At 25.9% G+C, this 26,749-nt stretch overlaps 2 protein-coding genes across 5 annotated transcripts; one reads left to right on the forward strand and one right to left on the reverse strand.

Annotated features, from left to right (window-relative positions):
- Positions 1-245: 245 nt before the first annotated feature.
- LOC119667127 (6-pyruvoyl tetrahydrobiopterin synthase) lies at positions 246-951 on the forward strand. The gene has a single exon (XM_038076418.1). The coding sequence runs from the start codon at positions 333-335 to the stop codon at positions 831-833; it is 501 nt and encodes a 166-aa protein (XP_037932346.1). The 5' UTR covers positions 246-332; the 3' UTR covers positions 834-951.
- A 1,946-nt stretch (positions 952-2,897) lies between these two features.
- On the reverse strand, positions 2,898-26,483 carry LOC119669135. Of its 4 annotated transcripts, none has more exons than XM_038078924.1 (3): positions 4,017-4,271; positions 3,356-3,704; positions 2,898-3,296 (listed from the first exon to the last, which is right to left on the reverse strand). In XM_038078924.1, exons 1-3 carry the CDS (start codon positions 4,067-4,069, stop codon positions 3,111-3,113), a joined length of 588 nt encoding a protein of 195 aa, XP_037934852.1. In that variant the 5' UTR covers positions 4,070-4,271; the 3' UTR covers positions 2,898-3,110. The 4 variants fall into 4 exon arrangements, with proteins under 4 accessions (XP_037934852.1, XP_037934853.1, XP_037934854.1 ...); XM_038078925.1 differs by lacking the exon at positions 4,017-4,271 and adding an exon at positions 3,842-3,932; XM_038078926.1 differs by lacking the exon at positions 4,017-4,271 and adding an exon at positions 26,382-26,483 and having other exon boundaries at positions 2,900-3,296.
- Between the last annotated feature and the right edge of the window lie 266 nt (positions 26,484-26,749).

Genomic DNA, 26,749 nt, shown 5'->3' on the forward strand with positions numbered 1-26,749 from the left:
AATATGCGAGACGATTGTATCAAATACAATAATAAAATAATGACGATCCAAAATTAACATTTCTGTCCTTGCACATCTCTGTTGAGTTGTGTGTGTTACTATAGAGCTGTCAAGAAATCGTTATCGATTGTTTTTCAACACATCAACAGGTAAACGTATTTAGCCAATGTAAGCAAAAGTAAAAGTTTTGCGGAAGCCATAGAAAGTTTATTTTATGTTATTGAAAAATTAAATATATTAAGCATTGTTAAAATTTTTTTTTTATTATTTCTTAAAAAAGCGATTTTAAATCTGTTAAAGTTAAGGATATTTTAATAAAGCCAAGCGGCAAAATGAGCCAGCAACCAATTGCGTTCCTAACACGTAAAGAGATTTTCTGTGCATCGCATCGCTTACACAGTCTTCAACTCTCGGACGCGGAAAATTTAGAAATATTTGGTAAATGTAATAATCCCAATGGTCATGGCCATAACTACACAGTAGAAGTAACAATAAAAGGTCCTATTGATATGCGCACCGGTATGGTGATGAATATTACAGAATTAAGTGCTGCAATGAATGCAATAATCTTCAAGCAATTAGACCACAAGAATTTAGATAAAGATTGCGAATACTTTAAAAAAATACCTAGCACTACGGAAAATCTAGCAGTGTTCATATACGATGGTGTTCGTCAACATTTGAAAAAACCGGATCTCTTATACGAAGTTAAAATATATGAAACCGATAAAAACTCTGTGACCTATAGGGGACCAGTAATGTCAGACTGCAATATTCCCAGTAAGCGTGTATCCAAAAATTCTTGTACAAATATATCTTCTGATTCAGATTAATTTGCGACAATGATGATCCATACAATGTGCTGTTTACAGGGACCAATGTAAATTTTTTTTTGATATTGTAATATATTTTTTTTATTAAATGATTATCACTTCCATTGTTATATACATATATATGTTTGCACAATATATTTTATAAAAAATGAAAAATTAGAAAAAAAAATCATAAATTAATAAAAATATATATACATAAAAAAATGAACACATAAATAATAAAAGCATTCCACATGCACTAGCAAATTTAAATTTGATTTGTATTATTTGTGTTTGAAGAATTTCGGCGAAAACTGTTTCTATTAATATATAATATAGAAGTTTAAAAAACGTTTTTAAAAAATTTTATTGTACGGCGAGACTTCTTAATCTAGGACATCCGGATCTACATTTCGGAGCCACTCATCAATTTTGATGACTAAGTGCCTCTGACCATCATCCAAACGGATTCACCACGAACTAAAACAACTTCTTAATCATCTTCTTATAGAGACTTACTAATCTAGAAGGCCGAGTTTATATTCCGGAGCTACCCCCCAAAAGGACTAGACAATCATCACAAACTAAAATAAAAACTTCTTAATCTAAATTTCTTTAGAGTTTCCTATAACTAAAGCAATTACAATTTTTAGCAGTTGTCTAAATGATATGAGTAATGGATTGACGTATTACAAAGAAGTCCATTAAGACTTGTCTATGCAACATTGCCCCAAATTATGTTATTAATACATATGTATGTTGGTACGTCCTTTTATCCACTTACCTTCACAACCGAAAGCATCTGATCTTATCCACTGATCTTAATATTGGTGAAAAAATTTCTAGTGTCAATAACATATTTTAATTGAGGTAAAGGTTAATAGCTGCGTTATGTGAATTTTTATATATTGTAAATAGTTTTTGCATTTGCAAAATAGATTCTTGCTCTATTGTGGTCCTCATTAAAATTTGCCTTTAACTCAAAGGTAAGCAATTGGATAATAATATAATAAAATATAATAATATCATATATTAAAAATAATATGACATAATTACTATAATATATAATATAATATAATTTGCGAATAAAAGTTCCATCAAGTTTAAAAATATATTAACAAATTTTTTAGTGTTAAAACTTTATTATTTTTGCATTTAAAAAGAGTTTAACTGTATATAGCATTATTTTAACGGATTATGCATAAAAAATTCTTTTCTATATTTAATTTTTAAAATCAATCCAATGTAGGATATAAAACTATGAACAATATGAATAACTATTTATTTGTAATGTATATATATATATTATATTATATATTTTATTTTATTATATATTTTATATATATGTATATATTATATATATATATATATATATATATATAACACCTTTATTTTTTAAATAACATTTTTATATCTAAATATATTGTAAATGCTAAATTTTTCTGATATATATTCACGTAGCGTGAATTATTCCACTCCTGTAATCTATTTAAAAGTACATTATTGAACGAATGTTTAATTTTAAAATAATTAAGGTTTGAATGGTTTTTGAAAGTTTTCCAAAAAATACATTCCCATCAAAATAGAACTCCAAACAGATATGTGGCACTACACACTATGAACCAATTGACTAACATCGAAACATTTAACAGACCCAGTGAGATGCTAGCGGGTCCCGCAAAATAATAGAGTAGAGGTGCCGATGACACTAGCTTAAGCTACATACCTTCTAAAAAATAGTTTCACTTAAATTATGTTTGAATTAAAACAATTGATCATTATATATATTTTTACAATTATATAAATTTTATTTTGTCCTGTAACATTGTTTATTGAGAACATTTTTTCGAAATACTTATAAAAAATTGTTTTTGGAAATATGTACATTTAAACGTTAAAATATTTATTAAATTAAGTTATATGTATGTGTTTCTTTATTTGTGTATTTACATGTTCATGTAATATAGACTAGATGCTTTTTGGATTATTTACAATGATTTAAAAAATAACTTAAAATCAATATATATATTATATATCACTATAAAACTTTATTTCTATATTTTATATTTATTAAGTAAATACTAAGTTAGTTTCATTTGAAATGAAAAAACTAAAATGCTTTTTCAATTTAGAATGATTTGGGATTTTGGAAAGAAGTATAATATAATCAGTAAGTTGATAATATTAAAAGTCTATAGGAGAACTTTTAGAGTTTCTGTTAAAAACATAAACCTCTAATCTCTTAATTCTCTCTCCCATAAGTGATTCTTGCTTTGTGCAATATATATTCATTTAGCTTTACATATGCAATGAAGTCACTGCTGATGGCAGTTCTTTGCCGGTAGACCCTTCTTCCTCTTTGCTAAGCTCCATGTCAATAACAAGACAATCATATGGTGGTGGTGGTATATCAAATTTAACAACACTATCATAACTTGGCGGTAAAGAATCTACAATGCGCAATATATCATTCTGTGAATTGATCTAAAAAATTTTAATTACTTAATTATTAAATATTAAAATACAAAATTTTAGAAACTTACATGTTGCACGTTGCGTCCATTAATTGGATTGCCTGCTTCATCTATTGGACCTGTCCAAATACAAACACCCATTCGATGGGTAATATAGCCGCAGATTATTAGGCTTACAACTAACATGCCGACACCCAAAGCAAACACGATCCATCTACTATCTGGATTTTGGCCCATTTCACGCAAATGCTTCTCCAATTGTATTGCACACAAAATAAGTACTGGTACACCAACCATTCCGACAAGCAAGTCAATTATTGGTCTTTGATTGGCCATGACGCGAACTGGGTTAATATTCGTTCTGTTATTGTAACTATTAGTTTGTACTGCAATTGTATGCTGGTTACGTAGTACCATGCTGAAAATAAAAATTTATAAAAGTTTAGTACACAAATTTATCTGTTAGCAGTGTTAATATTATAATCATACTAAATAATTAGTTAAAACAATTGTGCAATTTAAATATTGTATGTTTTTAAAGCAAAAAATCAATACTTTATTGAATAAAACATTAAATGTATTTAATAATTGTTTTCTAATGTCAATGCGCCAAAGCAGCTTGTCTTGGCAACAAATTTGAAATTTCTTAATTACCGAAAGTACAACTTTATTAATTGACACAGAAACTCTTTTAACTGTCAAATTTACTTTTAACTAATTTTAGAGTTACCTTGAATCAAACGCTGTACTCAGTAATAGATCACCGGGTAAACTAATACGCATATTTTGAAGCAGTTAATTGTTTAAATGTTTTCAAATTATTAATAATAATAAGAGTTGGGTTCACTTATTTGTGTAAGTGCAATCCTTTTCGTCGAAAGTTTTTCGCTTTGTTTTGTTCACGTCGTGTGCAATTTTTGTGGATTACCAATACTTTTATGTTGATTAAGAGTTATTTTTGTTTCAAAATCTTTTAAATATATTTTATATAAACGAACAAACCTTTAATTTAATAGTTACAATTGTTTTTGAAAAAGTTGTGAAATTAATAATTTTTTTTTTAAAGTCGTTAAAAAAACTTTAAAACGAAAGCGTCACAAAATGGCGAGTAAGTGTTGCCGTTATTTATTATTTTTAAATATTTAAAAATTAAAACGTATTTTCATTACAACAATTTAGCTATAAAACAAAAAAATATATTTAGGTGATATATGATAAACAATATTTGTTTTTCATTCTGAATTATATCGTTCCTAAAAACGGATATTTTTTAACAGAAAGTAGTCAGTAGATTAACCGTTTAACATATTTAATTTTAATTATGTTTCAGATTTTTTATATTAAATATTATTTAATTATAATTTTGTTTATTATTTTTGAAACTTTTTTTTATATGATTACCGATAATAAGTTTTTGAAAATTATAGTATTTGCTTATAGTATACTACCGTCATATACATATGTGTTAAAAAGTTGCTTTAAAAATGTTGAAGAAGCTTAATAACTTAAGGATAGATTATATCTTTAAGTCTACTTAATTTGTCACGATTAAAGCTTAGTATAGTTTTTAATAAGAATTATTTGTCGACACTACTTCTATCATTACTCTATTTACCTCTATGGCGTTTGGCTGAATAATTTTATTAATGACATAGATTTTAAGTATCTTGTTTAATGTTAAGCTATTTTGATATTCTTTATGGCTTAGAAATTTAGAATCGTAATGTTTTAACTACTAATTATCTTAGTACAATTAAGAGAATAACTTTCTTGCTTTTGAAGATTATACAATATATACATAGAATAAATTTGGTCGAAAGTGTGAAAAGGAGTTTAGTAAGTTTTCGTCGTATAACATAACTATATTAGGACACACAGTTATATGTGACTCAAGTTTAAATATATAAATAGTAAGTTTATTGATAAAATTTTTGATTAGGGTTGTAATATTCCTTATTATAAAGAAGTTAAATCAAATTTAAAATTCTCTTTTACGAAAAGAGAAAGGGAGATAGGCAACTTAAGCTTCATGACCTCAAAAATTGCATGATCGATGATAATAGTGATAGTATAGTTATCAGCGACTTCAGGCCGCCAATTAAAATGCTTTTTTGATAATTCTAATAAATAGTTGTTAGGCAATGTCAACTTATTAAAGTGATTATTAAAGCGAATTTTACAATGGAATTGAGTTAAATAAATATATCAATAAAGTATTAAAAATATGATATCTTCGTTACCTCCTACTATAATTTTTCATATATTTTGATTACTATCTGGTAATGACTATTAATAGAAACTCTTAAAAACTAATTTAGTTATAATGACATCGTCACGTAAATACGAGTAGTATACGATTACGTATAAGAATGCATATGTTTAAATTTATCGCAGTTTTCTTTAACATGTCTTCCATTAATAGAATAATTCGTAAAGTACTTCTAAGTCATAATTCATCACTTTTTTGCTGTGCAAAATGTATAGATAATTGATAGTGTAAGGTCATTAGACAACTGTAACACAAGTAATTGTTACTTCTGTAAACTACATTTGCATTGCGGTGCACAATCGTAGTGTATTATTTGATTTATCTCGTGATTTATATTCTTTATAAGCTTGATAAGAATGTTTAATAATTTGTCATGTGATTGCAGTAATGCAGATTTGAGTTTCACAACAACAACGAGTGAAATCATTTAAATATGCAAATAATCTTGCAAAATTATACACATTTAATTGTTAAGGTCGCTCCATTTATCCCTTATCTCGCCTTATAAATGGGATTAATACTCTGTTGTATATTTAATCAGTGAGTAAATAGCAGTGAAAGAGTAAAAACCGCAAAGATTCAATATAGGGAATTAAAACTCTTGCTAAGCTTAAATTTAATATCTAGAAAGTGTAAATACGCAATCATATCGTAGTGGATACTGGATTGAACTTGCAAGAAATAAGGATCATGATCTTATGCCATACCAACGTTATTAAGTTTATGTAGAGTTTTAACGCAATAACTATCTTTAAATAATAGGTTTCATATATTGAAAAATATTATTTTTTCATGGAAGAGCTACATATCTTAACTAATTAGTATTTATACTTCAAAGTGGTGGACCACCTCGAGTATACTTTAATTCGAAAATGTTCGAAAATATTCGAACCGGTCAAATAGCAATCCATCAAATCTTTATGCTTTATTTGTTTTCGTTCTGTTTTATATAAATATGTATAAAACATATAATATGTTTTCAATAGTTTCTTAGTCCATTTAACTCACTTGAAATTCAAGTAATTCAAGCAATCTTAAGTAAGTTAAGTGGTCTAACGAAGCCAGTGGAAACGTACTATAAAGCCTGATCGACGGTGAAAATTATAACAGACCCTTATGGATTGTATTGCGAATGATAAATAAGTCCTTCCTTTTTTAAAAAAGTAAAATACATGTTTTTTGCTCTATTTGAATGCTGCAAATTTGATCAAGGATCTTGAAATTATTTTAGAGTATTTTGAACTGCAGTTGTACAGATATACAGAAAAAATTTTGTTTATTATTATGCAATTTTTTAATTGTGATGCAATTAATCTTTAATTGAATCATTAAGTCCGCAATGAAACCTTCAATCGATAATTGGATAAAAATTGAAAAATATTGTTACTGGCGCAGTACTATGGGTATTGTGGATAATTTTCCACATTAGGAAAGGACTAAGGTTACTGGCAGTTGACTTTGAGTGTATGACAGAAGGTCATTTAACCTCAGAAGTGCCTCTTTGTAATTATTTTGTTTTGATCTTCTGACGCCATTTGATATTAAAAACTATTCCTTCTGCTCTGCATTCAAAAACCTGAATGCCTTTGCTCGATAAAAGTTAGTTATCTGCAGTTGTCATAGCGCTCTATTTTTTTGGGAGTCGAACTTCCTGTTATTATTTAATTTCATTCTATGTAAGATATTGTATATATTTAAGAGCTTAAAAGATAAGTTGATTTTACACATTTCAGTGAACAATTTTCTAATTAAAAATCATTCATTTTTCTAGTAAATATAAATATTAGAGTGATTATCATTCAAGTTCTATGTATGCATTCATTCAGTGAGAAGAGCATTCAGAATGGAGTTAGAATGGAGGGTTTTTGATGATAACACACAATATTTTTCGTAAGCGTTAGATCATTGGTCAAAGTTCTAACCTATTACTGTCATAACTTATGCATATCAAATAGTCGTAAAATTGTATTGGTCAGTTGATTTGTTTTAGATTGCAATCTAAAACAAAATGTGTACTTTTATTTATTTAAAACTACAGAGTTCATAAAGGATATTTATATTTCATATCTTTATAGTTTTAAATAAACACGGTTAGTTTGTTGAATATTTTGTTTTATTTGCAATCATAATTAAAATCCCAACGTTCGTTGAGTGTTAATTAAAAAAAAAGAAATTAAGAAACTCATGATTGTTTTTATTACTCGTTCTGTAAACTTAAACTAGATAAAATTGACTTTATCCGAGCTGATTTAGTAAGAGTTTAATTGTTTTATTTTGATGAAATGCCTTTAAGACCTTTTAATCGTTGTTGTTTTTTCGACGTTGACGTTTATTAATTTATTATTTCTTGGTATCAAATTTTAATTTTTTTGTAAACACTTAAATATAATATTTAATTAAAGAAATAAGAATACTCGATAATCTCAAGCACTAGTCGAGAAGATCGTGAGATTTTTTCATTTTTTTTCATTTAAACATTTAAAATAGTTGGAAAAGTCAGCAACAGAGATTGAGAGGTTTAGCTTTTTGTCGTAGGAGATCAGCTGTTCTGTGTTTAATTTTTTTATTAACATTGATTTAAAAAAATTTATCACATTTCGTTTATTTGTAAAATTTATTCATAAGTTTTTAATTTGCAATTTTTGCATTTCTTCTTCGTTAACTCGTACTTCGGTCGGAACAGGTGTGTTTATATTATTTTTTTATTTAATTTTTTTTTTGTAAAATTACTAAAAGTAAATTTGTAAAGTCACGTTTCATTGAACGATTCCGGAAGACGTATTGTACCTTTCAAGGCGAATATTTCACGGCAACTAAATGAGCTCAAGAGCTTTAAATAAAAAATTCGAAATGAATGTAAGAAAAAGAATTTTATTTTTGCAGACGTTTCACATTTACTCTCTACTCCGCCAGAAAGTAATATCACTGTAAAATTGTTATAATTGTGATGACTCTGTGACTTTAACCGCATTATTTGGCTCAGATCGTATTTCAATGTTGTGTTTAGCCAGACATAGAGCAAAGTCTCAGGCAGTTAAGAAATACGACTGCAGATACTTTTTTATTTTTTATTTATTTGCTTTTATTTATACTTTCCAGCGCTAGCGGTAAAAAGTCAATTTTCAACTTGACGCAGGTACGAGCCCAGTTAAGAATCAGTAGATGCGCGTATCTTCATTCAACTTGGTATATGAGTTGTATACGAGTATGGAATGAGAATCCGATACTTATATGTGTGTTAGTGATTTATATTATTTAATGTGTAGTTATATGCGCACTCAACTGTTTAGTCAAACAGCCGCGTTGTTACACCTGAGATGATAACAACAATAATGACTTAGTCTATGTATGTGCTAAGCAGCTACACTTAAACTTTGGTTACGGGTGAAATTTAGCTCAAAAGTTCTATATTAAGAAACATCAAAGATAAGATCCGAGTAAATAGGAGAACATTATTTCATATCATGAATTTTAAAATAAAATCCCTAATATTACGCTACTCATTCATACCTATATAGGCACACTTAATATTTACGGATTATTATATTCAGTAAAGAACGTACATAAGTGAAATGGATTGGTTGCAGGTGAAATTTAGTTAGGATAACTATTAATCGGTATAATACTCGTAGATCGAAATCCCTAAAATATGTGATAAAAAGCATTCAATTTTGATTTATCTAGAGAAAAACCAAAAATAAAATAACGTAAATAAATATATTTTTTAAAAATGATTAAAAGTTTAAAAAGAACTTTGATTTTATTAAAATCGCTTCATAAGACTAATTAATAAGCTTTCGTAAGGCTTTCGTAAGATTAACAAATTTTTTATATTCTATTATCCATACATTCTAATAATAATAATAAAGACATTGTAAATACACTAAAGAAATAATAATAATAATAATATCTATTAAAATTATATACCGATCATAGTTAGTCCTTTTTTCTGGGGAGAGATCTTTTTCTTTTGTTCAAGTGGTGTATAAGAGTAGCTTTGTTACCATATAGTACATCCGAAGATAAGATTTAAGATGACATTTTTACCGAAAACCTATGTGGCTGATAAAAAAGTTTATTCCATTAAGAACTTCATTTGAGACCTACACTAGGCACTTTATCGATCATATACCTATCATTCATAGTTGAATAATGAAACTATTTGTTAAAATATTAAGATATTAAGACGAATACATATACCGTGGCATCACAGTAGACCATAAATTTAATAAAATCTAATTAAATTTAAGAAAGTTAGAATTTAATAAAATCTTTATTTTTATTAATTGAATACGTAATCGATTTATAAAAAATATATATATAAATGATATAATATATTTATTATATATTTAATTATTTGTGTGATATATTATATTATTGAGTGAAAGTTTTCGAAACAAACAGAAGCTCATTTAAAACTTTCAAAGAGCTATCTGACACCTAAAAGTTTTTCCCCATATCATGACATAAGTAACATATGTCAATGGAAACGACAAAATGTTAAAGTTACTTATTTACTAAGTAGCAGTAGAAACATGGTATAAGTGAGCTATTGTGCACAAAGCTGCCATTTCAATCTAACCCGAAACTAACGGGTGTATAATAGAAAATAAAGAGCGTACATATATATTGAATAAGTTCTCGAGATAAAAATTAATTTAGTCAGTCATTTATATCAGTAGTAAAGCAACTATGCATAGAACTCAAACAGATTATTTTTTGCTAGTATATAAACTGTAGATTAAGTTAAGCAGGAGTAGTATTACCTCACAAAGTTAACTGGTAAAGGCAGAAAGAGCATGATACAGGTACAAAAATTTTTCTTTTAGCATCACAGTGATTGATGTATAATCGTGATCACTGTCTTGAGCGTTTTTTTTTATCTGGACGACAATAGGTTAGGTTAGGTTATACCGGTGATCCCTAGTGGATACACTTAGTACTATTGGTCCATTGTGATGCCGTATATATATGGTGCCTTATTTTTTTTTTAAAAATTAAAAGGTATTTATTAGAAAAAATATGTAATATTGTCTTTTAGTAATAGACAATACATTTCCGGTTCTCTTTTTTTAAAAAGAAGTATAGTATTAAAATTGTAATAAAAAGTCACTATATTATTCCAAACAATTTTCAGATGAATATAAGTTTATCTCGCCTCAATGTATAACAAAATAGATATATGAAGGAATATTAGAGTATTAAAAAAAAAGATTACTAGTAATTATTATTTATACTTTTTGGAAATAAGAGGAAGCTTTGCTACAATTAAAGCTAACTAACTTAAAATATGATACTTTAAAGTAATATAAACAAATGTTAATAAATTAATAGACTTTTTTAAACAATTTTATAAATTTCAATATTAAATTTGATTTTTATTGCAATTTTAATATATACAGTAAAAAATTTTAATACAATCTGTATCTCCTGAATACCAAAGCTTTTAGAATTGTTTAGTAATATATATGTATGTATTATATATAGTAATTTAATGTATTTCTTTTATTACTTTAGACACTTATTAACTTAATTATGAAACAGTTAGTGCAGTTAGTATTGCACTACTTCCTTCTTATTAAAAATTATTTATTTAAAAGTCTTGAGTAAATCCGAAATTGACACATACTTCAAGCTCTGTTTAAAATTTCACACACAGGAAATGACAAATTTAAATAAAAATTAGGCCAAAAAAAAATTATCTGGAAGGGCTAACAACTTTTAATGGCTTAACTGTTGTATGCTATTAAATTGTTTGAAATTTTGTAAAATATAACAAAAAAGTAAAACTAAATTTTAAGAAATTCTATGATTGTTATATAATTTTCCACAAAAACTGACAAGGTCGTAAAAAGATACTTGAACACTTCAAGCTGACAAATGTAAAACTGGTCTTCACATTATGCGGTTCGAGTACAAATAAGATTAAGACTCTTTCGCGGAGTTGGCTTTCCATTGGTACTGAATTAAAAGTATAGTGGAATGAGTTGTTTTTTATTAGGTAGAGAGACTGTAGACTCCACACTTAAGCCAACAAATCATTTAGAAGTCTTGGTTTTTTTGGTTAAATGGGTTTGTTGTTGTTTAAAATGGGTTGTTTCCTAATTTGTAGCAAAGCTTGACGAGTATAGGCACTCTAATGGAACTCTACTCTTACACTGAAAAATATTTATTAAGTCATAAAACTTAAGCTTGAACATTAAATCAAGTTAGCAACACTTAGCCGTAAAGAAAAATGAAACAAAGGCGTATGAACTTTTAAAATAGAACAAATAAAGGCTGGTTTGCACAATTGAAGAGATTCGTTTTGGTTGAAGGAATGATAAAAGGTAAACTACTTACAATTATGAAAAGTATGTATATTTCTACTATATTATATATAGACATGTTCGGTTAAAAATACGTAATAAATAAAAATTCTAAAAATTATTTACAAAATGTTATGAAGCCATAATAAGGACGCAAATAAGTATAAGAACCTGTCTAATCGATGTAACTAACTTCTAACTTTCTAATCTCTAACTTTCTAACAAATACCTATTAGCAAAAGGTTAGTTATATAAACTTTGGAATGCTGGACTTTGTTGTTCAAATGTTTTCGAAGAAAATTAGGAAAAAATTGCTAATTGCTGTTTAAATTTATCCAGAGAAAGCTTAGAAAATAATATTAATTTAAATAATAATTATTAATTAGTGTATTTGAATAATTTTCTTTCTTTTTAAAATATGATCTAACTAGAACCTTTAACTAGAAGGTTCTATATTTTCTTACATTAACAAATCTTACTAATGTCTGAAGTTACTTTTTCCTTAAGTAATTTTTTTATGTATCATATATAGTACAATTTTAAACTAAAATATATTTAATGTTATTTGTATCATTAAATATAATAATGAAATCAGTTGTGGGATAGCAAATCTAGGTTACCAGGTTGATATATGTCTTTAGATTTATAAATTAAATGAAAATCAGTAGGTGATTTAAGATTATTTGCATTTAGTAACCTGTTTTCTTTATGTGGTCGTTAGTAACAGAATAAATTGTATATTTTTTAAGTGCTAATTAGCTTTAATATTATATAATTAGATAGTCTGGACGCTATATTAATATAATGAAATAAATATTAATTTTGTTATATGTGAAGTATTACTTGTGTTTCAAAAATCAGAATAAAAAAAAAATATTATAACATATGTCACTCATACGTCATACGTGTGATAATATAAAAAACAGATTAAGGGAAAGGATGATGTATGGTATAGATGATGTATGGTATACATGGACATTCTTACATATGAGTATAAACTAATATCGGTAAATACGAGTATATGTTAAGGAGAAGGAGTTACGGAGAAAGAAAATATATAGATAGATATAAAGATGAATACATGTATGTAAAAATAGAGACGCATAGAGTGAGAGAGAGAGAGACATGCATTGTTATATTGATCCTTCTTACATAGCTTATATACCTATACATTTCAATATTTTAGAAATGAATGTAAAAACTTATATTAATACATTATGTTATCTCTAATTAAATCTTATTTAAATGAAATAAATAAGAAATAAGCATTATTATTCTCTATAATTATCATTGAAATTTCTATTTAAAATTGTTAATAAAAAATTATTAATAAATATGAAGGTATTATTTATAAATTTAGTTATTTAATATTGTTCTTATCATATTGCGCCTTTAATTTTAAAGTGATTGAACTACATGAGTAAAAATAAAAGGCATTTTAATCACATTTTTGCACGTGATATTTATACGTGACTTTATATTGAACTTTAATGTTGAATATAATCTCGTATTTACAATTGATAATTAATCCAACATAAAGTATATAGCATATAATGTATTACAATATACAAAAAATTTCTTTTAAATATATCATACATTCGAGAGAAAATAAAAATCTATATATCCAAAAAAGCGCCTTACCTATATTGTCGATTAATATATAGACTATCATAATCATAATAATAATCATAATCATATAATCTCGTCTTTACAATTAATAATTAATCTATCATAAAGTATATATCATATAATGTATTACAATATACAAAAAATTTCTTTTAAATATATCATAAATTCGAGAGAAAAAAAAAATCTATATATCGGAAAAAGCGCCGTATATTGTCGATTAATATACAGACTTTTTTTGACATATGGGCCGCTGTTTCAATAACTAATGTCTTAATGAGGACTCCATTAAATATAATTGATGCAAAATAAAAAATTAAGAAATACTGGTATAAGAAGGACAATCTTCCATTGAGTCCTAAGCAAAGTAGCTTACACACTTGTATAGATAAATAAAAATGCTTTTTGCTTTTTTATAGTAAAATTTTTCAGATTGTAAAATTTATCGTATTATTATTCTATTTTATTCTTCTAATTATTATTGTTTCTATTATTCGTTTTGTTTATAATACTTATTTAATCTTTTTCTATAAACATGCGCTAAAAATTAAACTAAATGTAATAATTATATTAAGTTTTTAATTTATAGAATTTCCATTTATTTGTTGATTACGCATTTTTATCTAACTTGATAGTCCACAACCGTTAAGATAAACTGTTAAAATGGATTAAAACAAGTGTCATAGCTCTTGTAGATAAAATATAATTTATAGCAAGGTTTCTTCGAAACTATACCTTTTATTATTTGTATATAAAAATACTACAATATCAAGCCGTCTTTTTTATTTCAGGATCATAGGATCATTTAGGATCACTTTCATAACAAATGTTATAATCGATGAACTCTTAATTTAATATTTATATCACGCTTTTCTAAATGATAATTATATATTGGCTTTTATCTGACAATTAAACTTAAACTTTCTCAAACTATGGGGATGAGATAAAAGGAAATCTGAAAATAAAACCATTAGTTAATCACCTTATGACCCTATGATGTAATATATCATCTGTAATATTATGAAATAGAAAATATTCATATTTTAGATCTTAACAAGTTATTTCATTCGTTATATTTCATTATATACTTTTAATATTTTCAATAGTCAAAACATATATTCTAATAATGCAAAAATAAAATAGAGGTTTTTTCGAATAGTAGTGAACTACAACAACAAAAATTAATTTTTATATTATTTTAATTAATAAGGTTATAGGATTATTATATTTTAAACACTGATATTGACACAGACTTGACTGTAAAGTTAATCTATTAAATATTAAAATATATTAATAAATGTACAATTATGTGCGAATAATGCTATATATTAGAATTATTCATAATGATAATTAATAAAAAATTATCAAAAAGATTAACATAGCTTTAAATTTAAATAAATTTCTTCTATACGAGTATGTGCGTATTAACCGAAATTTCAATAGATTGCTTTAAAGCTCTTATTATTAAAAAATATAAAAATTTGTATATTAAGTAGTATTGTTTTTCTCAAATTTTTTATTTTTATTCAAGGTATTATTATTTACAGAAATGATTACCCCCCAATAAGTAAGTTGAGATAGATAATACTTTCATCCGTGTTCAATTTGGCACTTAAAATAGACGCCTGGATAGCTTAGATTAATTTTTTTGATTTTATTTTATTGGTGATGCAGTATTCGTGTTATAAACATTAATTTTTGATAAGACGCTTTTAAGTATATTTGTGTCGTTGCCACACGTCAATGAAGGAGGGTTCATTACGTTTATAAGTTTGTTGTATTATGAGTTTTTGCTTTGATGTTAACATTGATTGTTCTTTACTGTGAAATGGTTACATTTAAACATTTAAAACATTTTTTTGGTTAATATTCAAAATCTATTGTTAGAAGTAGGATAAAGTTATGTCTTATTTTTATTTTGTATTATTAAATTGATTTTTCATCACTATAATATTTAGATAAAATGTATGGATATTTCAAAAAATGTTTAGTAAATATTAGAATAAACATGTTTAATACACTATTTAGTTATGTGTGTGTGTGTGTGTGTGTGTGTATTACTTAATATATTTACTTTAGCTTTAAATGAAATATTTAATATACCATATAAATTTATTGTATTACTTAATATTTTGAAGTTTCTTTTTATTAAAACTAAACATAATTAGTTCATTTTTAAATAAAATTTTTCATTCAGATTATAATACATTTTACTTCTAAATATACATATACTCGTATTCTAATTATATTATAAAGCCAAAAACTGGCAGCAGTTTAGGTTGAACAAACTCTGTGACCCTAAAAATAGTTGAACATGCAGCACATAAGTGATTTCTTATAATTATTATTATTATTATTAATTTGAAAAAAAAAATTATGTTGTTTGTTTACGCTTTTTAATTGTTTAATAATTTGATTAATTAAACAATTAGTGAAAATTGATTATCAGCGAAAAATAATCAAATTTAATTCAAGTATTTATTTTTTAAATATCATATTATTTTAAAATGTTGAAATTATGGTTTAGATTTTCAAATGCATCAATTATCAGAATTATTAAAGTACTGAGATAAACTTTTCATTTCAGTGGAAACTTATAAATTTTCATGTAAAAACAAAGCTTGATGCGCAATATGGGCACTGCGCTTTCTGGAAAAAGGTGTTAGTAATCTATAGATATTAAATTTCATACAAATTTTTTATTAAAACTATATAGTATTCAGATGTTTGTTCTTCCAATTAAGCAGATCTATTCATGCTCATTGTTATTCTTTTTTTTTTGACTCAGCAAATGGTAAATACACTTTTAATTCGTTTGACATTTATTCTGTATAAATGTGTAATCAAGATTTTAGCTTTTTTGACTAGGTTTGCGTTTTGCTCTAACTAAAAAGTATAGACAAAAAAATAGTTCTTGGAAGATCTAAAATTTAAAAAAAAAAGTATAATTTTCTGAGAAATAAATGAGTAGTTTATTTTTCAGCAATAAAATAATAATTTGTGTTTTCCTAATTAGTTTTTTAAAGAAGGATATTGTTTTATTGTATATATAAAACAATAAAACAATATAATAAAATTTATAAAATTTATTAATTAAGTAATTAATTTAAAAAATAGTAAACAAATAATGAAATATAAAAATATATATATGAAAATATATTTATTTAAATTATAAACCAAATCTAACCTAATCTAATCTAATCTAATTTAAATCTACAAATCTGATTATATATTAATTATATTCTTCAGTACCAAGAAACAATTAAAGCAATGAATTTTAAATGTTAGATAGCAAATTATAGCAAATTAAGCAAGACCTTTATAGTTTATTTTAATAAACTATAAAGTTTATAAACTATAAAGTCTTGTTATATGAGAATACATTAATTCGTTTTGGCCTCCCCCCTCCCCTGCTTGACTTTCTAACTATGCCTATACTATGCTTTTCATAGCGTCGCTCATACTCGTATTGAAGTTTGAATATTCTTAACGGCTTCAACTATTGACTGATATATGCGTTTAATACAAAACATTTGAGAAGAGTCTATGTGTAAGAGATAGTCTTCCTTGGATATGAATTTTTTAAAAAATAAATACTGAGACATTGTTTTAGATAACAATTTCTTGCTGTTAACTTGAACACATACTTTATAGTACGAGTATGTGTGAACTTTCTAATTTGTTATTGTGCAAATGTCTGCATAGCAGCCAGTAGTGATGGAGGTTGTCTTTATTAAATAGAGGGTACTGTTTGGTAACGAATCGATGATGTTAAAAACTTCGGTGCCTTGTCTCATATTTATATAGCTACAGCAATATAACGATCTCTATGTAAGTTCGTCTACTTAATGAACCAAAGTGCATACACCTAGAATTGAAAATATTCGAGTGTTGTTTTGAAAGCCTCACAAAAAACAAGACAGTCGTAGCATATGACCTTTCACTATATATATATATATTAATGGACAGTTTCTTTTTGGGGTTATAGTTTGTATTATTATAATTACGCCAGTAAATTAAGTTTAAAAGCACTAGGAGCTAAGATAGAAAATCAAATAACTAGTTTAATAAAAGAATATATCTTCAAAAGATATATATTTATGAAAGAAATTCATAAGCGGTGGTACTAGGTAATGTAGTATGAGATTAAATTACTTTGTTCATGTGTCCAAATCTCCAGTTATCTACTAACTCCAGTTTTCATGGTTGTAGACCCAAACTCACGGTGTATTGCCTAGAGACAATGCCGGTACACGGTTAAGCCTTGTCACCGGAGATAGGCAGACTCCATCCGAGACTTGATAAAATACTATTAAAAGTTCCGTGGCGTAAAAGCCCGAACGAAACGTTAACTTTAGACAGTGCGATCTGGAGATGCAACATGAAGAGTGTTATAGTAGAAGAATGTACATAAAGAATAATTTTTTGCATAATATAAAGGCTCAAATTATATTATATGTCGCATTGAGAGTATTCGTTTTTAGATTTACTTTAGCGTAACATATAGATAGATTTCTAAAAAATTTGATTTGATTAATTTCTATTATAAAACAAAAGCAAACAGAGTAGAATAGAATACTGTTGTTAAACAGGCTTAGTTCCAAATGGAGTGTATAGTCATATATGATGATGATTAATTTCTATTATAACTATTATTGTAAATGTGAAAGGGAAAATGAAAGCTAACTTCTGCATTTTTTATTATTTATTATTTTTTGTGCATTCTTTCAAATTTTTGCCTTTCACAATATTTTCATTTAATTAATTTTATGAAATTATTTTCTTTAAGCATATATATTCCTACATATTTAAACATTTCTACACTGATACAATTTAATTATGTAAATATTATTTTATACAAGATAAACGTGCAATGAAACACATTTATTGAACTTGAAAAAAAAAACACAAAATTAAAATACTACAAATATAAGATTTTTAATTAATTTACTTAACAAATTGTTTACCAAGTGTGTGCTTCATAGATAAATAGTCAAACAGACAGACATACAGACAGGCAAAGAAGCAGGCAAGTAAATAAATACGAAACTTGCTATTTAACAAATAAATTTAAATGTTGTTGCAACAGAATTGCCTGTGGCTGCGGCTGTGGCTGTGGCTGAGAGGAAAAACAAAAATGCGTTAAAGGTGCTTTTGAACTTTGTTGAAATTTCTAATCGGGAATTCACCTTTTCAGTGCAATTCCTCTCCAACGTGTTGAATGATTCAACCAATAAATTAAAGATTTCCCAAATTCTCCGTATTTTATTTCTTTATTTTCTGTTTTCCGGTTAATTTCTGAAGTTGTAATTCTGGGCTTTCATGCAGTGAAATCTTACCGGAAAGCAGTGAAATTAATACGAAATTCTGAAGAATATGTACTGGGTTCATATGAAAGCGCTAATTCCACAAAATTATCGTGCTCTCATATTTTTGGTCATTACATTTATCTACTGTTCTATTATAACAGTTTTCATTTTTTCTTACTAAGTAATTTGCTGCCTTTTGTTAATTCAAAACTTTTTTATTTGTTGGGTTAAAAAGGGTAAGTACGAGTTAAATAGGTTTCTGGGTCATTATAATAATTTAGATTTACTCAGCTAAAATAAATTATTATCAAAATTGTTCTCATGCAATTTGCTTAATGACTGGCTTTGGTTTTAGAATGTCTTAGTGACTTAATTCAATATTTTTTTTGGTTGGTTTATATTTCTAAATTAACAAAATAATATATTTATATAAATGTATTTATATATGTACATGAGTTTTATCAGTTTTATATGATATTTTCTTTCAGAGTTTCGAAAAAAAAGTGCTTTCTTAATAGTTTTAGTTCTAAATCTGTTTTAAAAAAAATAAATCAATTTAAAGTTAGAATAGCTAAGGCAAGATTTTAAATTCGATTAAATTAACTTATAGAGTTATTATTATTATTTACTTACTGTAGTCTTCTTCTCTTCGTGGATATAGGCCCTTTGTTATTACTTGTATATTAATATAAAAATACCTACATTACAGATATGACCTTAATTTCTTTCTATATAGCTTCGTTGAATAAAATAGTTAACATCGTTGTAAGTGGATTAGAGATAAGTACTTGAATTTAAAATTATATATTTAACAAAATATTATTTTCTTGTTGTTTTTTTTTATACGTATATAAAATGTAATTTATCTACAATATCTTTAATACGTATGTAACTGCAGTAAAAAAGTAGAGAGTTGTAACTAATATATTAAATAAACAAACTGTTTTTAAATGTTTAGTAATATTATCGTTAAAAATAATAGATAAAATACTGTAAACACAGACATGATTTTTTATGCCGTTACTAATATATTAGACAAAAACAAATAAAACTGTTCAAATCAACAAAAAGTAAAAATTTGCATATCTATTTCTAAAAGAACAGATTTTTATTGATTTTATAAATCACTAGCACGGTGTCACCTTCGCATTTTAAATTACTTTATTAAATTTTTAAATTTAATAATAATGATGAAATTTCTGAGAAAGTAAGCTAACTCCACAAAAATTTTTAGCAAGCTTTAGGACTGTAACTGTGACTGTTAACTCAACTAACGAATAGGATTATAACTCTTCATGACTGTATATTAGAGTGACTGTATGATTACATATATATTTTTAAATGCAATTTAACATATAAAAAACTGAGTCTTAATATTTGCTTTCAGGCGCTACGAGGTCAGAAACCCATTTGAAAATGGATAGTTTGAGGTTCTTTTTTCCACACATCAGCTTTAATAAAGTAAGGGAATATAGTAAGAGGAATGTAGTAAGGCTCCAGATAAAAATGTTTGGAGGCTAACCAAGTTAAGACACTACTTATGTTGAAAATAATTATTATTATAGCCAAATATAGCAAAAATATATATAAAACAGTTTGAAGAAAACGATTACATCTAAAGTTCCATTAGAGACCTTATACTAGAGAACACGAAAAAGGCTACCACAAATATATTGAAAACAATTTATTGTTTACATTTCTAATCCACAAAAAGTACAGATTATTAGGATAGTTTTGAGAATTCATTTAAGATTTTATCGCTAATGAAGCACCATACGTTCTTAAAGTAACGAAACTGCAACTGATCTACATAATCTTAAAATCAAGTTACTAACTAAAAAAGGATTAGTAAAATAGTCTCAATGTAAAGATATACATTTTGGTTATGATTTTACAAATGTATAATGACATTTCATACATTTAGAAGCTCTCCATAGGTTTAGGACTAACCCCTTAATTTAATCTAAAAAGATATGATTCCAAAAAGAAAGCATTCATGTTTTTTTTTGTTTTGTTAAAATGTTTAAAAAAGTATATTTCACTATTTTATGAGACGATCGTCTCCTCTATATTTTAATCCTATTCGTTGACTCAAAATCATATTGAAGTTAGCGGCTCTCTCCAATGTTTGAACAATTTCAGTGAAAGATAAGCATATGAAGTATATAACGTTCTATGGTAAAGAATTACTAAATGAAGTAAGCATGTTAGTAATACACTTTATAATTCCAATATCTTAGTGTGGTATAAAATTCCATTTGGAAATGCATAATCTTTATGGTTATGTGATCTGTCTTGAAATGGGTAAACATTGGTATATATCATTTAGTAATATAACATATATAATAAGATATATATATATAGAATATAGTTCTCGTTTTGTAAACAATTTGTAATCAAAAAAAAAAAAAAATGATATGCATAACTTTGTTAAAATGAAATTGTATTTGAAATTTGTCACCAGAATCGTTGTAATCAATTTTAATAAATGCATTTGTCGAACATGTGAGAGAATATATTTGTCAATAATATATATACAATTTTTTATACAGTATATATTATTGCCTTCAAGCAACTCATATTTTACTGCTTAACCCTACAGACATAGTTTTGAAAAAGTATATTCAATTTGTTATGGTCTTTGTGATATTGTAAACTAGGTAAGGGGGTAACTGCAAAGTAATACTAATTTAGTTTTTTATCAGTTTCAGTAGTAATCAATGTTTTAAAGAAGTATAATTGTGAGAACAACAATTAATATATTAAAACAATTTATGTACTACATCTCCGCTGCTTTTAAGATCAGACCCATTTACGTCCTGGCTCATTTACGAAGACCAAACACCCTTTCTTAATTCACCGTACAAAATTAGATATTACAACAAATGTTACAAGAAGTATTACAAGAACCCCTCTATTCTTCACTTCTACCAAATGATTATTTAAACTTATGTTTAGTAAATATGTTTTCAGTATATAATTGTAATCAAACTAAACTTTTCAGACATGACAGAAGTCTCTATGTGTTTTACGTGATTCCCTGCCGTGGAGTCTTAACATCACGTTACTCAAAAGCAAACGTCTTGATACAAAGCGTCAATAAGCACCCCCTTGGAATTAACTTCCGCAGCTTCCACTGAAGAAATGTGTATAGGTCATCACTTCCATCTTGGTTTAACGCGAGGCCTAACTAAAACCTCTGCTACAATGTGGGCTGTAGCACCCGGTGATAAATACGCAACTCCACGCCGAATGCACCATAATGTTTTTCATTCTTCCCGCGTGAGGATGGGTATTAACCACAGCCACTTCGAAGCCAACACCAATGGTCAGTACAGCCGAAGCTGCCGGGCCACTGACCCCCGAAGTACCAGATCGGATCATCTCTGGTCAGATGGCGCAAGTGCCGTGCTTACTTACTACCATACGTACTTCCTATACAAGTACCGGATTGGCACCGGAATTTTAGTCGCCTTCTACGACAAGCATATCTACTGCGGGAATATTCTAAATCCCTTACCCGCAGGGGGCTGTCCAGACATGACAGTATATTTAAATGAAAAAATTGTGATATTAATTTTTTATTTTTTAAAACTCTTACTAAATCATTGTGAAGGGTATTTAAGGTTCGCCAATGCCCAACTAATTCTGTTTTCTTGACTTAATTGAAAATCAATAAAAATGAAAACTTAATGAAAGTATATATTGTGAACTATAATTCAGAGTGACAAAACGGTGCATTTTCAAGTGCTATCTGATGGTGAGCACGTGTGTCAAGCAAATTGTAAATTATAGATATATAATTAATAATATTGAAATTCTTATAATATTTATTTTACATACATTAGAGTTTAATTAAGTACTAAATTTAAGTCATAAATTTTCAATTTTATATTAAAAATAAAAATAGATATATATTTATGTAGCGAGATTTTATTTGTATTTAAATATATAATATTGAATATATATATATTTAAAACAAATTTATTTCCATATTATATTCTGTACTATTATAATAGATATATTCACATTTATTATTGATAAATATAATCTAAAGTCTTTAGCTTTTTCATAAATGTATTTTAAGTATGTGTCTTTTGTTATGAAATGAGAATAGTTTTTAGTAGTGCTTTACGAGTATAGCGCTTTGCATTTAATGTAGGTCAGCTAGGTAATTTAAAAATGAAAATTTATGATGTATTTATATATTCTCAGTTTTCTGTGAACTAATAAGATAATGAGACACATATTTCTCCTCAGATGCAAAACAAACTGCTGAGCAATATTTTTATTTCAAATGTGCCACACATTTGAAATTTATTAGATTAAAAAATAAAATATTATAATTTAATTAAATATATATATATATATATATATTTATTTATTTAACAAAATATGTTTTAGGTAAACAAAAATTTTTGCTGTAATTTGTATATATATTATTTACAATATAATTGTAAATAAATAATAATTATAATATAATATAAATAAAATTTATATAAATAATATTAAATTTGTAAAAAACAGTTTGACAAAGAGGAATATTAAATATATACGGAAAACTAAATCATACAAAGACGAGGAAATACTATGTATATGGAAATACTAAATAGTTTATTGTCTGCATTTATGTAGCATATTATATACGAGTATATCCGTAAATAAAATTCTAAATTATACGTCTATTTTAATTTATGGACTTAATTATTTCATATTTTTATATAATTAAACGAAACGTATGTAATATTTATTTATATTTTATTCAAAGCTTATTCTTCGTAAGATAGATCATCAACATCGTAACGTTAATTACACTGAGTCATTTCTGAGTTTTCCAATAAAGAACAGAAATAGTAATAAAAAGTTTGAAAACTTCTTTTAAAATGCAATTAACAATTTTATAACCAGTATTGTACTGAGCAATGACCTCAAGACCACATCATTTGTAGCGTATAAAAAATGAGTACTCATGACTTTTTACTTTCCTTTTAAAAGCGAAAAAGAGAAGAACTTCAAGTTGAAAAGATCATTTATGGAACTAACGGCTACTAGAAATTACAAGGAAACTACTATGAGATTGTGTGATTTTTTAAACAATGCTAAAAATAAGGTTGGATAGCAAGTTCGTATTTATACTTATTCACATTTATAGAGTTAAAAACAATTAAAATTAGTACCGTTAGATATAGTAATTTAGATAAATTACTTAACATAATTATTTAGACATACTGCTTGACGAAGTTAATGAAGTTAACGACGATTGAAGTTAATGAAGTTAACGACGATTGAAGTTAAAGACGATTTTGCACTCATTTTTGTATGAGTTTAAGAAATATAAGTTTGTTTTGTAACAGAATTACAAAATGCATTGAAAAAGATTATACAATTTGAATTTGAGAATAAATAATCATTCTTAGTGGGTTCTTCTAGTAACTACTAGTAAAACTTCTATTCTAGTAAGTTCAAAATATCTTTGTACCAATTGAATTGTTTCTGCAAATGGTATATATGCTAAGAGAAATTAAAAAATAAAAATAATTATAATAATTTTATAAATATATAATTATAATTATTAAACATAATAATTAATTATTTATTGTATAAATTATAGAAAATAAAATTTGATTATATTTATTATATTTAATTATAGAAAATTAGAGTTTTGAAAACTTTGTTTGTGTTGAAAGTGAAAAAATATGTCAATTGAAATTTTATAGTTTAAATACAAAAATTAAAAATACATAAGTAAATGCGATATTTGTTTGTAAGAATTTGAAAATTAGTACATAAAATTGTTACAATTGATTTTGGTAAATTTTGCACAAACAATTGTAATGAAATAGTAAGACACATATATCCTCAGGGACATCAAGATTGATCCTATCAAAAAATATATAAAGGATAGAGTCCTGAAATTATTTGCAAAATCTGACAGACTTACCAAGACCGCGTTATCAAATCTCAGAATGATTATAGGCTCCTCGGGGAGGTATGCAGATCTGAGGTCAATTATAGCTTAGTCTGATAAAGTGATAAACAATTATTTAGTCAATGCGTAAAGAGGGGTTTTGAAGAAACCTCGCAGTAAAAGTGAGTAAAAGTGCTCAATATATCTTATATAACAGGTAAATTAAATTAAGTTATTTGGTAACTGTTCACATTGGTCTAGTGAACCGGCTAGACAGCATTGCATTCGAAATTGCCTTCATTTATGACTTCATTTAAAGTAAATGTATCAGAATATCATTATTTATTTCGGTACTACAAATAAATTCTTCCAATTCTAACTAGAAACTTATCTTCCACAAAATTGCATTCGAAATTGGCTTCATTTAATACTTCATTTACAACAAATGTTTTAGAAAATCAACATTTATTTTGGATTTCAAATAAATTTGTTCAATTCTAACTAGAAACTTATCTTACACAAAATTGCATTCGAAATTGAAATTATTTATAACTTCATTTAAACTTAACTTCATTTCATTTTCTTCTTTTTGTTAGGAGAGAAATCTTCATTTCGCACTAACGAAGAATAAATTAAGATGTTTGTTAATACAGCTGTGTTTAAACAATGTATTATATTATAGAAAATATTTATTATAATTAAAGTCATTCAAAAACAAAAAAAAAAAATTAGTTAATAAAATTATATCATTAAAACTCCATAAAAAAAGTCAAGGCTTGAACACGGATTTGAAATAAAAGCTGATTAATGGAAAGTTGTTACAAACTAGATTTAATTGGAGAGTTAAGCTATTGTTATGATAAAGTCTTAGAAAATGCTGATATTGCTTATAAATTCTTAATTTAACAGTTTTAAATAAACTTTATATTATCTAAGTGGAGATATGAGAGAATGAAGTGTTTTAAAAATACGCGAGTACTATAAGAAACTATATTTTATTTGTGTATCTATTAAAGTTGATTTAAAAAAAATATTGACTAATTAACTGAAGTTTGCATATAAATAATTCATAAAAATATTTATTTTTAGTGAAATAAAAATTGTTTAGATAAATGTAAGCATTTCGTTTATTTGTTATAAATATTTTCCTTGACATTTTTTTTACCACAGTGCTAAAATATCTCTTAAAAATATTAAAAATTTTTTAAAAATTTTGCACCCGTATTTAATTAATTTTTTTTTCTTTTTGTGATTCTATATGGTATTTAAATATACGTAATTTTATGTAATGTCTTTGTTTTCTGTTTTATGCAAAAAAATTGACTATTTATAAAATTGTATCTGTGCGATAAAAAGCACATGTAATAAGAAAACTTCCTTTAAAGCAAAATAAGAAAAAAAAGTATTTAGAGAAAAAGTTCAGATTTAAATAAAAAAAAATAATAATTGCACAAATTAAAATAAACAAATGTTTTTTTTTATAAAACTATTGTGTAGAATAAAATCGGGTCCCGTAATATAAACATTAACATCTGCTTTAGATATTTTGCAATATCAGAAAAGCTATTCGTACGTATACATTTTACATGTGTAAAAAGCATGTGTGCATATAATATATAAACATATATATAAATATATATATATATATATCTTGTTTTTATTTTATCATACTTACTCACAAAAAACAATTTCAAAACACAATTTTATGCGTTTCTGTTTGTTTTGCCACGACTTTTGCTGCTGATTTTTCGTTTTGTTGATGTTTTGTGATTTTTCCGTTTTGGTTTGTTCGATACTTTTTGTACTTTTTAAATTTAGCAAATGTTAATTTTTTAAATTTTTATTGAGTTTAGAATTTTCAAATTAATTTTATTTATCACTTTTTTTTTTTTTTCAATTTAAAATTTGTTTATTTTATGTTGTGCTAAATTTTCGTTGAATTTCGTTTGCTCCTTAATGTATCTATTTTGTATAGATTTTGTATCTATCTATATATCTATCTATAAAGCTGATTGAACTTTAAGTTTTGTGTGTAAGTTCTTG

Source organism: Teleopsis dalmanni, chromosome 1, assembly GCF_002237135.1.
Source record: "Teleopsis dalmanni isolate 2A chromosome 1, ASM223713v2, whole genome shotgun sequence".
Taxonomy (NCBI): Eukaryota; Metazoa; Arthropoda; class Insecta; order Diptera; family Diopsidae; genus Teleopsis; species Teleopsis dalmanni.

What these genes read in the sequence shown, in the direction of transcription:
- LOC119667127 (XM_038076418.1), top strand. Translation starts at nt 333, where the DNA reads ATGAGCCAGCAACCAATTGCGTTCCTAACACGTAAAGAGATTTTCTGT.
- LOC119669135 (XM_038078924.1), bottom strand. Translation starts at nt 4,069, where the DNA reads ATGCGTATTAGTTTACCCGGTGATCTATTACTGAGTACAGCGTTTGAT. An exon ending in AGTACAGCGTTTGATTCAAG is followed by an intron (nt 3,705 to 4,016) that starts GTAACTCTAAAA and finishes TTTTATTTTCAG; the next exon opens with CATGGTACTACGTAACCAGC. An exon ending in ATGGACGCAACGTGCAACAT is followed by an intron (nt 3,297 to 3,355) that starts GTAAGTTTCTAA and finishes AAAATTTTTTAG; the next exon opens with ATCAATTCACAGAATGATAT.